The 14,752-nt window shown below is 41.0% G+C and overlaps 1 protein-coding gene across 1 annotated transcript in view; it reads left to right on the top strand.

Moving 5' to 3' along the window:
• PLPPR4 (phospholipid phosphatase related 4) overlaps nucleotides 1–13,056 on the top strand; it is a gene marked incomplete at its 5' end in the record, with an annotated part of 53,688 nt that extends 40,632 nt beyond the window's left edge. The window contains 3 exons of the mRNA XM_081948802.1: nucleotides 3,717–3,774; nucleotides 6,622–6,795; nucleotides 8,274–13,056. Coding sequence (XP_081804928.1) covers nucleotides 3,717–3,774; nucleotides 6,622–6,795; nucleotides 8,274–9,611 — 1,570 coding nt within the window. The 3' untranslated portion in view covers nucleotides 9,612–13,056. The remainder of the gene's footprint in view (nucleotides 1–3,716; nucleotides 3,775–6,621; nucleotides 6,796–8,273) is intronic.
• Nucleotides 13,057–14,752: the final 1,696 nt, after the last annotated feature.

Consider the following 14,752-nt stretch of genomic DNA (forward strand, 5'->3'; position numbering starts at 1 on the left):
GCCTCCACTTACGCCCACAATTGACCCCAGAATTTATGTTGCTAAGTGAGAAACTTGTTACCTGCGTTTTGCCCCATTTTACCACTTTTCTTGCCAGAGTGGTTAACCCAGGGGTGTCCAAACTTGGGAACTTTAAGACTTGTGGACTTCAACTCCCAGAATTCCCCAGCTGGCTGAGGAATTCTGGGAGTTGAAGTCCACAAGTCTTAAAGTTCCCAAGTTTGGACACCCCTGGGTTAAGTGAATCACTGCAGATGTTAAATTAGTAACACGGTTGTTAAGTTAATCTGGCTTCTCCATTGACTTTGCTTGTCAGAAGGTCACAAAAGGTGATCACATGACCTGGGACACTGAAACCGCCATCACTATGAACCAGTTGTCAAACATCCAAATGTAAATCACTTGACCATGGGGATGCTGCAATTTTTTTTTTTAGTGCCCTTGTAACTCCGAACTGTCACTAAACAAATGGTTATAAGTCAAGGACTATCTTTATAAGTAAGGATAATTAGTAAACGAATGGACATTTCAGTTGCTTGAAAATGACAGTGAGTAAGCAGGGCTTGTATTTTACTAAAAAAAAAAAAAAAGGTAATTTTGTCAACAAAATGGGTTGCAATAATGAGAAGGATTTCCCTAATAATAGGCAGTAATTGACCAATATTTTCCTGCTCCTATGTTCTCTCCCCAAATGCGTAATATAATGTTTTAAGAAAAACACACTTTTAAAATTTGCAAGGGAGATATGAATACCTCTCTGCTCATCCATCTTACTATCTACACTGATTCCAAGAGTAATCATCATGCGTAAAATTGATTTATAAACAGATATTTGGATACTGTAATAGCATTTGCAGGCTGAAATGAGGCCCATGGCTTTCTTTTTTCAGAGAAAATTGATGTATAAAGTCTAATTTTGAAAGAAGACAGCCTAACCTCAGTTCTTTAAAAAGGAAAAAAAAAACCTAAAAATCTTATTTCAATTTCCCAGATTTACAGTAATTATTTTTGAGAATGCTTCAATCTGTTAAAAAATAATACCTATCTCAAAATAGGTTATTGGGAATTCTCTAGTGAGAATTTTTACGGACAAATGTCTTCAGGCATAAGCTTTGATACAATCATAGATTTTGCTTGAGTGCATCTAAGTCTCCTCAAGTGACTTTGATGTTAAGTGACTTCATGGACATATGATTGTCTTGACAAAAGTAAAGAAATGGTTTGCAAAGCCTTCTTCCAAAATGTTATTGGCAACCTTACAGTTTAGCAATAGCATTTAAACCTATATACTGCTTCACAGTGCTTTACAGCCTTCTCTAAGCAGTTTACAGAATCAAGATATCGCCACCAATAATCTGGTTCTTCATTTTACCGACCTCAGAAGGATGGAAGGCTGAGTCAAACTTGAGCTGGTCAGGATTGAACTCCTGGCAGTGGAATACAGAGTTAGCCTGCATTCTAACCATTACACCACCAGGATTCCTCAGGTTAGCCCAAGTGGTCCTTATCCTTATCCAAGTCCTAACCAGGTGCAACATTGCAGATCAACCATGGTTGGCTAGATGTTGAATTTAAGAAGAAGCATTTCCTAAATGTTGCCTTTTGGACATATATTCACTACAACGATTAAGTTTTTCAATGCTTTTTAGAGGGAGAAATCTTAAAATATTACTCCACAAGATTTTTTTTAAATGAAATAATTAGTTAAACACCTTTCCCCCACCTACTAACTACCATCTGAGTGCTTGTATCTTTCAGTCAACCCTTAGTGTCTCTTGAGCTTCTGCTTACAGGATCCCTTTCCACTTTTAAAAATAATAGTGGACCCCAAAAATCTATTATTAAATGTTATTAAAAATTAACATTTATAGACTAGAATAAGAGAGTTGGAAGGGACCTTGGACCTTCTAGTCCAACCCTCTGCTTAGGCAGGAAATCTTACACCACTTCAGACAAATGGTTATCCAATATCTTTTTTAAAACTTCCAGTGTTGGGGCATTTACAAATTCTAGAGGGAAGTTGTTCCACTGATTAACTGTTCTGTCAAGAAATTTCTGCTTAGTTCTAAGTTGCTTCTCTCCTTGATTAGTTTCCACCCATTGCTTATTGTACTACCGTCTGGTGCTTTGGAGAATAGCTTGACTCCCTCTTCTTTGTGGCAAACCCTGAGTTATTGGAACACTGCTATCATGTCTCCCCTAGTCCTTCTTTTCACTAAACTAGCCATACCAGGTCCTGCAACCGTTCTTTATATGTTTTATCCTCGAGTCCCCTAATCATCTTTGTTGCTCTTCTCTGAACTCTTTCCAGAGCTGATGTCTTAGTAGAATATTTATTTGTAGAATCATGTCAAAGTAACAACATTAAACCTATGAAATAAATAATATTGAGCATATTAAATGTATGCTAGATGTTAACATAAACATTAACATATTAAGTACACCTGTATTTTTTAAGAACTAAAAACAGTAAGAACAGTGACATTGTTTTAATCTTTGCAAATATTTTCAATGTCTGGCAATGTCTGTGGATCCATGAGAGACTCTGGTAAGGGACTCCAGGATCTTTGGACCATGCTTTAAGAAGCATTGCATTAAGAAGCATTGCATACTGCATTCAGTTCTGGTCACCACGATGTAAAAAAGATGTGGAGACTCTAGAAAGAGTGCAGAGAAGAGCAACAAAGATGATTAGGGGACTGGAGACTAAAACATATGAAGAATGGTTGCAGGAACTGGGTATGTTTAGCTTAAGAGAAAGAAGGACTAGGGGAGACATGATAGCATTGTTCCAATATCTCAGAGGTTGCCACAAAGAAGAGGGAGTCAAACTATTCTCCAAAGCACCTGAGGGTAGAACAAGAAGCAATGGGTGGAAACTAATCAAGGAGAGAAGCAACTTAGAACTGAGGAGAAATTTCCTGACAGTGAGAACAATTAATCAGTGGAACAGCTTGCCTCCAGAAGTTGTGAATGCCCCAACACTGGAAGTCTTTAGGAAGATGTTGGATAGCCATTTGTCTGAAACGGTATAGGGTTTCCTGCCTAGGCAGGGGGTTGGACTAGAAGACCTCCAAGGTCTCTTCCAACTCTGCTATTGTATTGTATTGTATTGTAAAAGGTTTTCTAGATTTCCTTTGTGTTGCTGAACATCTTAACTGCCAGCATCACCATGGATCAACACCATGGATCAAGATTCAGAGTACTTTTCTGAGATACCCATTTCTTTACATCTTTAAAAAACTAAGTGGTGATTATTAGGAAATCATCAAGTAAGCACTGATAGAAATCCTGGAGGAGGAGAATTCTGCTGCCAATTTGGGGGCAGTGGGTTAAAGAGTTTTAATTGATGGGTGCTATGCTTATCCTAGTCGCTGGGAAAATTAATGGCAAGAAATGAGCTATTCCCAAATCTTTATGCAATACTCATTCTGCCATAATTGGAAATTTTCTTCATTCAGGATTTTAATCAGTGCAGTCAAAATGTCTATTACTGTTTGTTAATGTGGGCTATAGCGGCCACTCTTTACAAAATACCAAAAGGTCATTTTTTTTTTCAAACTGATAATGTAATAATAATTTCTCAGAATATACAAGCTGTAGGTTAAACACGGTAACCAAATTGGACCACCCGGCGTTTTTAAGTTATTTTTAAATCCGGCTTGGAGGAATGTCTTTTAGTGAGAAATTTAATTTGAATGTCCTTCCTTTTGCAGAAAGTCATTTCCTTCACAACACGCCACCCTGGCAGCATTTGCAGCTGTGTATGTTTCGGTGAGTAATTAAGGCTTCTCGTATTAATGTGTACAAGAGCGGGGGGGGGGGGGGGAATCAGAATGTCATTGCTTCCCTTGTATAGAACAACCTGATGATAAAGAAGAATCGCCCCAACTTCCATTTTTTTCAAAGAAGTGAAATATAAAAAACAGAGATCAAGGAGAATTGGTAGAAACACCATTTTTATTAAATATCCTGTCCTTTGGAATGAGGAAATACTTTTAAAAGCAGCATAGTGAACTGTGGCCAAGTCATAATAATATAAATGCCGTATATGTCTACTCCCAAGTAACTTCCAACATGCTCAGTGGACTTACATCCAGGTAAGAACAACATTTTGTTGTTCTTTCAACATCACCATTAAATGATGCTGACTTAGCTGCATTAAATGAAAGGAACACTTTCATGATTGAAAATATATTGTATGCCCTCAAAGAACAAGAAGCTTCCTCAGTTCTAACAGAATGGTGGAGAACGGAAGATTTTATAATCCTTGCAGTCATCTGGTTGTCAGCACTCTCTTTGAGAGTTGTAGCAGCCACTTGGAGGTTTACCTGTGCCCTCGGGGTCACTTGAATAGTGCAAATGGATGTGGAACTTTCTTGGAACTGCTGAAAGGACTGTGTTGTAAATGGGAGATACATGGTGTCCAGGGGTGGTATACACTTAAGCAGAGGTGGTATTCAGCAAGTTCTGACCAGTTCTGTAGAACCAGTAGCGGAAATTTTGAGTAGTTCGGAGAACCGGTAAATACCACCTCTGACTGGCCCCGCCCCCATCTAGTCTCTGCCTCCCGAGTGCCAGCGGATTGGGAGGAAATGGGGGTTTTGCAGTAATCTTCCCCTGGAGTGGGGAGGGAATGGAAATTTTACAGTATCCTTCCCCTCCCATGCCCACCAAGGCACACCCATAGAATTGGTAGTAAAAAAAAATTTAATCCCACCACTGCACTTAATTTCCCTATTGGTTCGCAAATGTGAGCGTGCACATATGCACAGCCTTCCGCGCATGCACTTTTGGGAAAAATGGTCTAAATGGGATGCCATAGAGCCGGGGCAGGTGGGCGGGGCCACCTGAAATTACTGCTACCGTTTTGGGCGAACTTCTCCAAACCAGTAGAATACACCTCTGGTGGTATTGTATCCCTTCCCCTCTGTTGGGAGAGGAGCGAACAGAGGGAGGCGTGTTCTCTCAACAGAGGGGGGTGGGTGAATACGATGCCACCTATCTCCTTTACAACACAGTCCTTTCAATAGTTCCAAGGAGATTCCACACCCATTTGCACTATTCAGGTGACCTCGAGGGTACAGATGAATCTCCAGGTGACCTCAAGGACATTCAGAGAGAATCCTGCCACCAGATGACTGCAAGGAATATAAATCCTTCCATTCTCCACCATTCTGACAGAACCGAAGGAGCTTCTTGGATGAGAAGTGAAATGTCTTCAAGGAAAAACAAAGAAAATCCAGTTGCCTTTTGAAAAAGCACCCTTGGGACAACCATAACCTGGATGACTGAGAATCTCCATAGTCATCAAAGAACAAGTTATTCTCAGGAATGAGTCAGTATTTCAATATTTATATCAGTCTTCTAATTTTTCAAACCAACTCACTGCAAATTCAGCATGAAAGCAGGTGGCTCATATTCCTTTTGACACATACTATTCTCATTTCCTGATAAGTGGGCATGGCATAGGACTGCACATGTTTTTCTCTGCCAAGAGCTTTTCTCACAAAGCAAGGAGGATTTAATTTCTGAAATATTTGGAGGACGCCCAACAATGGCTCTTCGCTGCTATTAAAGCTAAGGTGTCATCTCCTATAGACTATATTCAGACATCTCCAACATCATTAGTAGGAAGCAGTGATGTGAATGAAAAGGTGGATCTGATTATTTCTAATGGCATTCACAGAGGGATGGAGGTTGGGGGGGGGGAGGCAAGATTATCATTGAAGTTATCCTATTATAATATGAGGGGTGGAGGCCCTCCTTTTCTCAAAAGGCTTTGTGGGATAAGCAGCTCTGAACTGGTTAGCACTTGACTCTTCCTGTGCAATTTCCATAACACCTCCAAATAAATTTCCTGTCTGGTTCATACTGACAGTTCACACCGTGAGAAATTACTCAGATGGAGTTTGGAGTTCTGTGGCAAAGAGGTTATTTTCACCTCTCCCAATTCCTAGGAGTCAAGAAGACATTTTGAAGATTGACTTGTCCTCACCTGGTCCCACAGAGTTAGATGGAAGTTAGCCACTGACCCTCTCCCAACCCATTCAGTCAAGAAAATGAGCTGTGGTGGCGCAGTGGTTAGAGTACAGTACTGCAGGCTACTTTAGCTAATCACCGGCTGCCTACAATTTGGCATATCGAATCTCACCAAGGTCATGGTTGACTCGGCCTTCCATCCTTCCGAGATGGGTAAAATGAGGACCCAGATTGTTGGGGGCAACATACTGACTCTGTAAACCGCTTAGAGGGGGCTGTAACAGCACTATGAAGCGGAATATAACTCTAAATGCTATTGCTATTCGTTTTAATTAAATTTGTAAACTAGCAATAAGACAATTCTTACAATTCCCATCACTGTTATAATCACTCCAAGTCATGGTTGGCACGTTGCATTTTTCTCCCAAATCCCAAATAGCAAGGAGAAAATCCTTGACTCTTATCTCACAACATATCAACTTATTTTTTTTTACTTCTTTCAAAACAACCCAACAGATTTTTGCTTGTTTTCCTTTGTTACCTTCCTTCAAAAAAAAAAAAAAAAAACAGGAAAAGAAAGTGTACCATTCTATGGGGAAATGTCACTAAACTTTTTTTAAAAATGTATTTCTTTTAAAGATGTACTTCAATTCTACGCTAACCGACTCCTCTAAACTTCTGAAACCGCTTCTAGTCTTTGCTTTTATCATCTGCGGAATTATATGTGGCCTGACACGCATCACCCAGTACAAAAACCACCCAGTGGATGTTTATTGTGGTTTTTTAATTGGCGGTGGAATTGCCCTCTACTTGGTGAGTAGAATGCCGGAGTTCAGAATTGCCTGCATGTCTTATAAATTAAGAGGTTTTATGTGGTTTTAGATGTCTCGTGTACATTATTCAAATTGGCTCTCTAGAATGCGCTTCTAAAAATGAACCGATGTCCTTGAAAAATGGAAAGGGCACCGATAATCTACTCATAAGATAACATAATGTATTTAGGGCTCTATAAGCCTACATGAAACTCACTTGGGCAATCTTGAGCAAATCAATCTCCCTCTTTAATATGAAATTGGTGAAGTCTGGAGCAAAACTACGTATGCCTCTGCATGACAAGTTGCCCCATGTAGAGCTCTGGGAATCATGGATGGGCTATCATGGTGCTTACTATAACCTAGTTCCCATTAGTCTTTTGTTGTTGTTGTTGTATCGGTAGATAATTTTACAGCAAGAGTAACTGGCAAGTGCTATTTCCTCCTGTTTTTTTTCTCCCCAGAAATTATTTAGATTAAACAATTAGTGCATGGAAAGTTGGCCCATTGCAAAGTGTCAAACTTTTTTTGATTTCAATGGATTCCCATTTGAGCCCATGTAGATATCCTTGAAACAATTAAAATGCTCATCGAGTACTCTTATTGACGGCAGCTTATTCCCTGAGCTCCTACTAAATTGCTGGATTAATTTGATTCTGGTTTTCTTCCTCTGAATTAACCCTTCCTTAAAGCTGGCAGACTCAAAAAGGCCTATCCGTTTAAATACTTCTGAAATTGGTCCGAGATATTACAGCCTTTTCTTAAGTAAAGAAATGTGATAAAGGCGTGGAGATACGCATGGATGTCTTTTTATGTTCTTTCGCTTATTCCAGCTGCTGATGAAACTGTTCCTTAGGGATTTTAAGACAGAAACAGGATTCCTAAGACACGGGCAGATCCAGATAAATGCTAGGAATATGTGTGTTCCCACAACGAAAAAATATATTAGCACCATGATGGCAAACCTATGACAGGCATGCAAGCCATCGCCCCAGCTCAGCTCCACCGAGCGTGCGTGTGCCCTTCCCGCTGGCCAGCTGATTTTTGGGTCTCTGCTGCGCATACATGGGGGGCAGAGCCCATGGGGGAGGTGCACACACATGCATGGGGGGCAGGGGGGTCACGCACATATGCATGGGGGTTGGGGGAAGGGCGGGGGGGCAGTGCACCCCTCACAGCCCATTTTTGCTCCCAGGAGGCTGCAGGGAGGCCTACTAGGCCCAAAACAGGTTGCGGGCGGTCGCGCGCACATGTGCAGGGCGATGTGAACGTGGGGGTGTCATGTATGTATTGCATTATGGGTCCGGGCACGTGACAACAAAAAGTTTAGCCATCACTGTATTAGCTGATATATTAGCAGTTTTAAGAGTTCATTCCATATCTACAACACTTGAGAAATTTAACTATCCTTTGCTGAAGTGTTTATAAAGATTTACTTTTCCATAAAAAGGTTCTGTTTTTCCCCCCTTCAAATACCAGGGTCTGTATGCTGTGGGGAACTTTCTGCTAAGGGACGACAACATGTTCAATCATAACGTACATCGAGAGCCCTTGAGACCTTTGCCTGACCTAAGCCAAGATCCCAATCGAATTTTACCAGGGAAAAACGGTAGTGGAAATGATGCGATCGCTACTCATCACGTGGAGAACATGTTGAACAGGAACCACAGAGACACTGGCTCCTTGACAAACCTTAAGAGAGCGAATCCTGACGTAGAGATTATAATGCCACGAAGTCCAATGGGAAAGGAAAACATGGTCACATTCAGCAACACCTTGCCAAGAGTCAACACACCTGCGGTAGACGAATCAGCTCGACGGAACGCATCCATACATGCCTCCATGGATTCCGCCCGCTCAAAACAACTCCTATCTCAATGGAAGAACAAGAATGAAAGTCGGAAGCTGTCCCTGCAGGTGATTGAAACCGATTCTGGACAGTCACCGCCTAGGGCCATTGAAATGAGGTCAAGCTCTGAGCCATCTAGAGTGGGTGTTAATGGAGATCACCATGGTCCAAGCAATCAGTACCTGAAAATCCAGCCTGGTAGTATGCCAGGCTGCAACAGTGTTGGCCTATCTGGGGGACCCAGAGTTTCCATTCAGTCACGGCCAGGATCTTCCCAGCTCGTGCACATCCCTGAAGAGACCCAGGAAAATGTGAATATGTCTCCCAAAACGAATTCTGCTCGAGCAAAGTGGTTAAAAGCTGCTGAGAAGACAGTTGGATGCAGAAGCAATAGCCAGCCAAGGATCATGCAGGTCATAGCCATGTCAAAGCAACAAGGAGTCCTTCAGGGCAGCCCAAAGAGCTCTGATGGCGGTACAGTCACCTGTACGGGAGCGATCCGCTACAAAACGTTGACAGATCACGAACCGAGCAGCATTGTAAGGGTAGAGGCCCATCCTGAGAATAGCCGTCCCATCATCCAAATGCCATCCGAAGGAGAAGGCAGTGGCTCCTGGAAATGGAAAGCCCCGGAGAAAGGAAGCCTACGCCAAACATATGAGCTCAACGATCTCAACAGAGACTCTGAGAGCTGCGAATCTTTGAAAGACAGTTACAGTTCTGCCGATCGGAAAAGAAGCAACATTGACGGCAGTGACCATCACCATCATGGGATCACCACAATAAGAGTGACCCCTGTAGAAGGCAGCGAGATCGGCTCAGAGACCCTGTCCATTTCCTCTAGCCGTGACTCGACACTTCGGAGAAAAGGTAACATCATTTTAATACCCGAAAGAGGCAGCAGCCCGGAGAATACCAGGAATATCTTCTACAAAGGAACATCTCCAACAAGAGCTTACAAAGAATGAGGGCTGGTGCTTCGGCCAAAACAACAAATACCACTACAATCAATACTGTTTGGGTGCAAGCGTTGCACTCTCTTTATTTTTAGAGCTGATGCCGAAATATTCTTGATGTGCCAACTATTGACCATCAGCCTGACTGTTTATGGATGTTGCTGATGTGTAGTGATTGTGCATGAATTTGTGAATTTCATGTTGCGGGGGGAAAAAGCACAATGCAAGAACCTAGTGAAGGGGAGCAAGCTTTTGTTTTCAGAATCAAAATGTTTTTCCTGTAGGATCTGTGTCAGCAAAAAGAGCGGTCTTAAATCTAGACCGCTTATTTCCTGAATGTGCCAACTTTTCAACTTATCTATTTCATGGTCAAAGGGAAGCAATTTTTTTAAGAATAAGCAAAAGTTGTACCAGAGTTGTACTTCATCTTTGCGGGTTTTGCACCACAATTTAATACCAAACGGTGCTGATTCTAACTTTACATTTTTAGAAAACTTCTAACTCCTGTGCAGCTCTCTAAACACAATACATTTTGATGTGCGAGTTCTTGCCGAGTATTCTAGCTGAAAACACCATGCTAACTGCATTCATTTAGACTAGAAAAGTATCAAGAATCAATACAGCTTTGCTATAGTGCAGTTTTCATCTCAAATGATTGCAAAAGTTTTGTGTAGTTCTTTGAAAGATTTTCTTGAGCCAAAAAAAAAAAAACGACAACAAAAAAACCCCCAGAAACAATAGGTGATATTCCATAAAAATTGGATAATTCTTTTTTTCTCTTGAGTTAGTTTAGTTTTGCTTTCTCCAAACTTTATTCTGTTACAGGTGCTACAGAGATAGATGCTGCTTTTTAACGAGATAGCTTGGGATTAATTTAAATATTGTGCTTTTTTCTCTCTCTCTTGAAGATAGGGATCTCTTACGGCACTAAATCAAATTCTTCATTTTGAACAGGGTTCTCAGTTTGCTTCATGGCTTACATTTTTTCTTTTTTCAGTTCATCGTTGGTTAGCTAGCACTTCACCCTGATCATTGCCACTGTGTTGTAACAGTGCAAATAAATCTTACGAGTCAGATTCCCTAATCAATTAGCAGGCGTGGCCTTAAACATAAGAACATCATAGACAAGACAAAGGACCCCTGTTATTATTTTCCCAAAAACTGGGTTGTACTTCTGCTTCCAGAAGTGACCTGAATTTAATGAAGGAGCATGATTGGAAGATCCAAGCAATCATAATAGGTTTACCTTAATCTCCCATGGCTGGTAAAATAGTTAGTGGAAATGAGAACTGAAATTAAGTTGCTGAATCCTCTCCCATATGACAGTTTGCTATCTAAAGTGCTTAAAGCCAGATTACATTAGATCAACTATCCCCCTTTCTTCTGCATCAGTGTTGAACCTCTGCCTCTCTCTGAGTAACTAATATACTAAAAAGAATTTAATAGTTCTGATGCCAATGAAAGCAATGGCTGAGGTAACTTGTAGCTGACTACACCTGGTGGCCTGTGACAATATTGGATAGCTCTCCTATCCAATAGATGGGTTGGTCTTGTCATTTGGGGACAACCACAGATAAAATCGATCCTTGCACTCACACAGAGAAATGGTTCTCTTAGTCCACAGGTGTCAAACTCAATTGCATCATGTTATGTATCATGATGGGTTTTGTGGAGCTGGGGTAGGCGTGACCTGCGCGTGATGCCTCTGGCCTCCGGGCCACCAGTTGACACCCCCGTCTTAATCATTTGGAATAGAACATACTTGTAGCATGTTGATCAATCAGTGTTTATTTTTTTAAAAAATGCCATGCCCAGTAGTAATCATCAAACAAATATAAAGGTACTGCATTGTGCTATCACTACTCATATTCAGTTAACATAATTTTAAATTAGGAATATCATTCTTTTTCCCTTATGATGAACACACCTTGAAGCTGCGAGATGCTGCTAGAGTCCCACCCAACCAGGGAGAAAACTGGCCAAATGAAATGGGTTATCATATATCTATCAAAGGATTTCCTAGAATAATAAATTATGGACAAATTGATTTATTTGGGGCCCATGTGTCATCCTATGTTCGTTTTTGACCTCATAAGCCATATCTCTATAAATTATTTCATCCTACATGGACATTTCAAATTAAATAGGTTCTTAGAAAACACATTTGTTATTTCCCCATAAAATAGGCATCTTAAACCTGTTTTTAAGATAATCCAGCATATTCAGGAAATGCAAAACCCAACTAATAATGCAATGGCTTATCTGTGCATTAATCCAGGAGTCTGTATCAGAACACTCAGCCAGGAAAGAAAATTATCGTATCTGGCATCTAGCGTTTGAAAAGTCCAGTCCAAATCCTTAAGTTCTAGAAACTTAAATGGGCCAACATCAACTATAGTTTCTCGTTTATGTTTCCCATTCTCCCTCCAAAGAGCTTTGAGTGACAATCTAGCCTCATTTCTATCCTACTGGAAAGAATCGGAATCCAATCTATCTCTTCAAAATCTGTTAATTTTTCTTGTTAACAACAAAACCACTACATAATGCAAGGACATTTTGGTCATAATCATGCAGGTAAGCTATTTTATCTATTAAAACGGTGTTTAACAGCACTTCAAAAGCAAAATACAAACATTGTACTTTCCACTACTATTTAAAAATGATGGCAGAGGGGAGCAGATTATTTATTATACTGTATTCATTGAATGCACATCCCCTTTTCTACCGGGAGCATAAGGCAGCAAATCCTCTTGCATTCCCCCTCCCACATCCTTGTAAACTCAGAGAGCCAACAGCAGTGTAACTGTTCTCACCATTTATTAGTCACTCTCTCAAGGCAAAGGTCCTTACCAGCTCACTTACCTAAGATTCTTTCATCTAGCACGACTATGCTGAAACTTAGCCTGCAGTCCTGCAAAAGATGGGATCTTCTACACACACAGTGTTCTTTTTAGACAATCATTCTGAAATCTATTGTGAGTTACGCTACAAGTAGTTATTTCTTGCAAAGCCCACAATAGCATTGAGAAGTTAACATCTCTCGTTGGATTAGATGGAAAGGTAGGCATGATCAACGACACCATTTAGAACAGATGATAATCATGTCTTGAGAGACGCATCTCGAAACATTCCATTTCTTACGGTCCCAAACTGGTCATCACACAACCCTAATCCCAATCCAGCTCAGGAATAAACCATGAGATCCTGATTGCTGGGTGCAGGCATCCAGCCAATATATATTTTTATGTCCAACACTCTTGTACCAACAGCTCCTTGCTTTATGTTGAACATTTGATAAGGGTCCCTCTAGCAACGGGATGGCGAATTTATGGCATGCGTGCAACAGGTGACACGTGGAGCCATTTGTCAGGGCACGCAAAGCATTGCCCTGTCAGCTGAGTTCAGCCTTTTTTAAAGCTATTTTTCACCGTCCCCAGGCTCCAGAGGCTTTATAGGAGCCTGGGCAGGACGTAAACAGCTCCCCCCCCCCCCCCCCCGAGGCTTCAGGAGCTTCCCTGAAGCCTCCGGAGCGAAAAAAAACAGGCCCTACGGTCAAACCGGAAGCCCATTCCTGAGTTTCCGGTTTGTCCGCAGGGCTGTTTTTTTTTTGTGCTCTGGAGGCTTCAGGGAAACTCCTGAAGTCTTCAGAGGACCTCCGGGGGGGAGGCTGTTTTTGCCCTCCCCAGGCTCCTATAAAGCCTCTGGAGCCTGGGGAGGGCGGAAAAGGCATGCAAAAAATGGGGGGGAGTGCCTGTCATGCGTGCATGACACATTGCATTATGGGTGCAGCACACCCGCTCCTGTGCTCCCCCCGCTTATGGCACGCGAGCCAAAAAAGGTTCGCCATCGCTGCTCTAGCATCTCTGTTTTTTTCAGAAGCGGCTCACATCTAGCCTTTAACTAGAGTATCATGCCACGAGCTGCACTCACAAAGTAGGTAGGACCAAACACACTAAATTTGATTTCAATGTTGGTACAATTCAAACTTAATATACCAGATATGATTATTTCCCACCTGTTGTAGAATTTCTTCTCTTATATTAAAAAGTGTAATTTGGTGGGTAGTTTTAAGAAGCCCCGGAGCTGCTTGCTGGGGCTCTGAGGCTACATTTTTAACCATAGCTGGATTGTAGGAATGACTTGTCTATTTTACAGCATTTAATGTCAAACATAGTATTGAACTTTTTCTCCAGAAGAAAGGCTATTCAGATTCTTGGCAAAGTGTTTTTACTCCGATCAATTCTGATGAACTGTTGACTCAGAGGCAGAGGGGATGACATTTTGGTTTATTAAACTGGAAAGTCTTCAAAAGACTTAACAGTACATAGCACGCAGTCATTGCTAGACTAGAAACTTGATGTACAAGTGTTAATAAAGTCCTCATCATGCATACCACTGTCAGTTTTACTGAGCTCATCAGGAATTGTGCTTCAATGAATAAATATAGGATTGCGATCAGAGGTGGCATTCAGGCGAACCAGTAGTGGTGATGGCATGTGGCTCCGCCCACCCACCCTGATGTCATCACGTACACTCTGCGCATGTGCAAAAGGTTCCCTACCGAACCGGTAGCAAAGATAAAGAGGATTTCATGCCTGATTGTGATCTGAACAGCTGCAATAATACAAGCACTCCAAATAGCCATTCTAGATAACATCTCATTTTTTTTCTGTTGCATGTTTATGTTTTTGGAGGGAGTGGTTGCTTTTCTTTAATTATCCTTCTTGCTTTGCTTTAGTTAGCCAAACACATATAAATAATGGTGAGTTGTTACTTGGACCTTAAACTTCGCTGCACTCTTTCAATGACAGCGATACTTTTCCTATCTAAACTTTTCCTAATTACCAGCCAACAATTTTAAAAGCACTTGCAAAATCATTGAAATTACATTCTTTACTTTAAAATACTGAAAATACTTTTTTACACAGAAGTGCCAAAGGCTACTCTTTTTAATAACGGCTTCTCAGTAATTACATTAAAGAACAAAAAGTGTAATAATAATAACAATAATATACATTGAGATTCTAACTTCTGTTTGTATATCATCTGTGAAGCCTTTTGTAAAACAAATCTTTGTTTACATTCCACTGATACCTTAATTTCAAAACAAATCAAATTGATAGGAGGCATCTTCGACTTTTTTTCTTACTTGC

Source organism: Natrix helvetica, assembly GCF_964273705.1.
Source record: "Natrix helvetica genome assembly, chromosome: 3".
Taxonomy (NCBI): Eukaryota; Metazoa; Chordata; class Lepidosauria; order Squamata; family Natricidae; genus Natrix; species Natrix helvetica.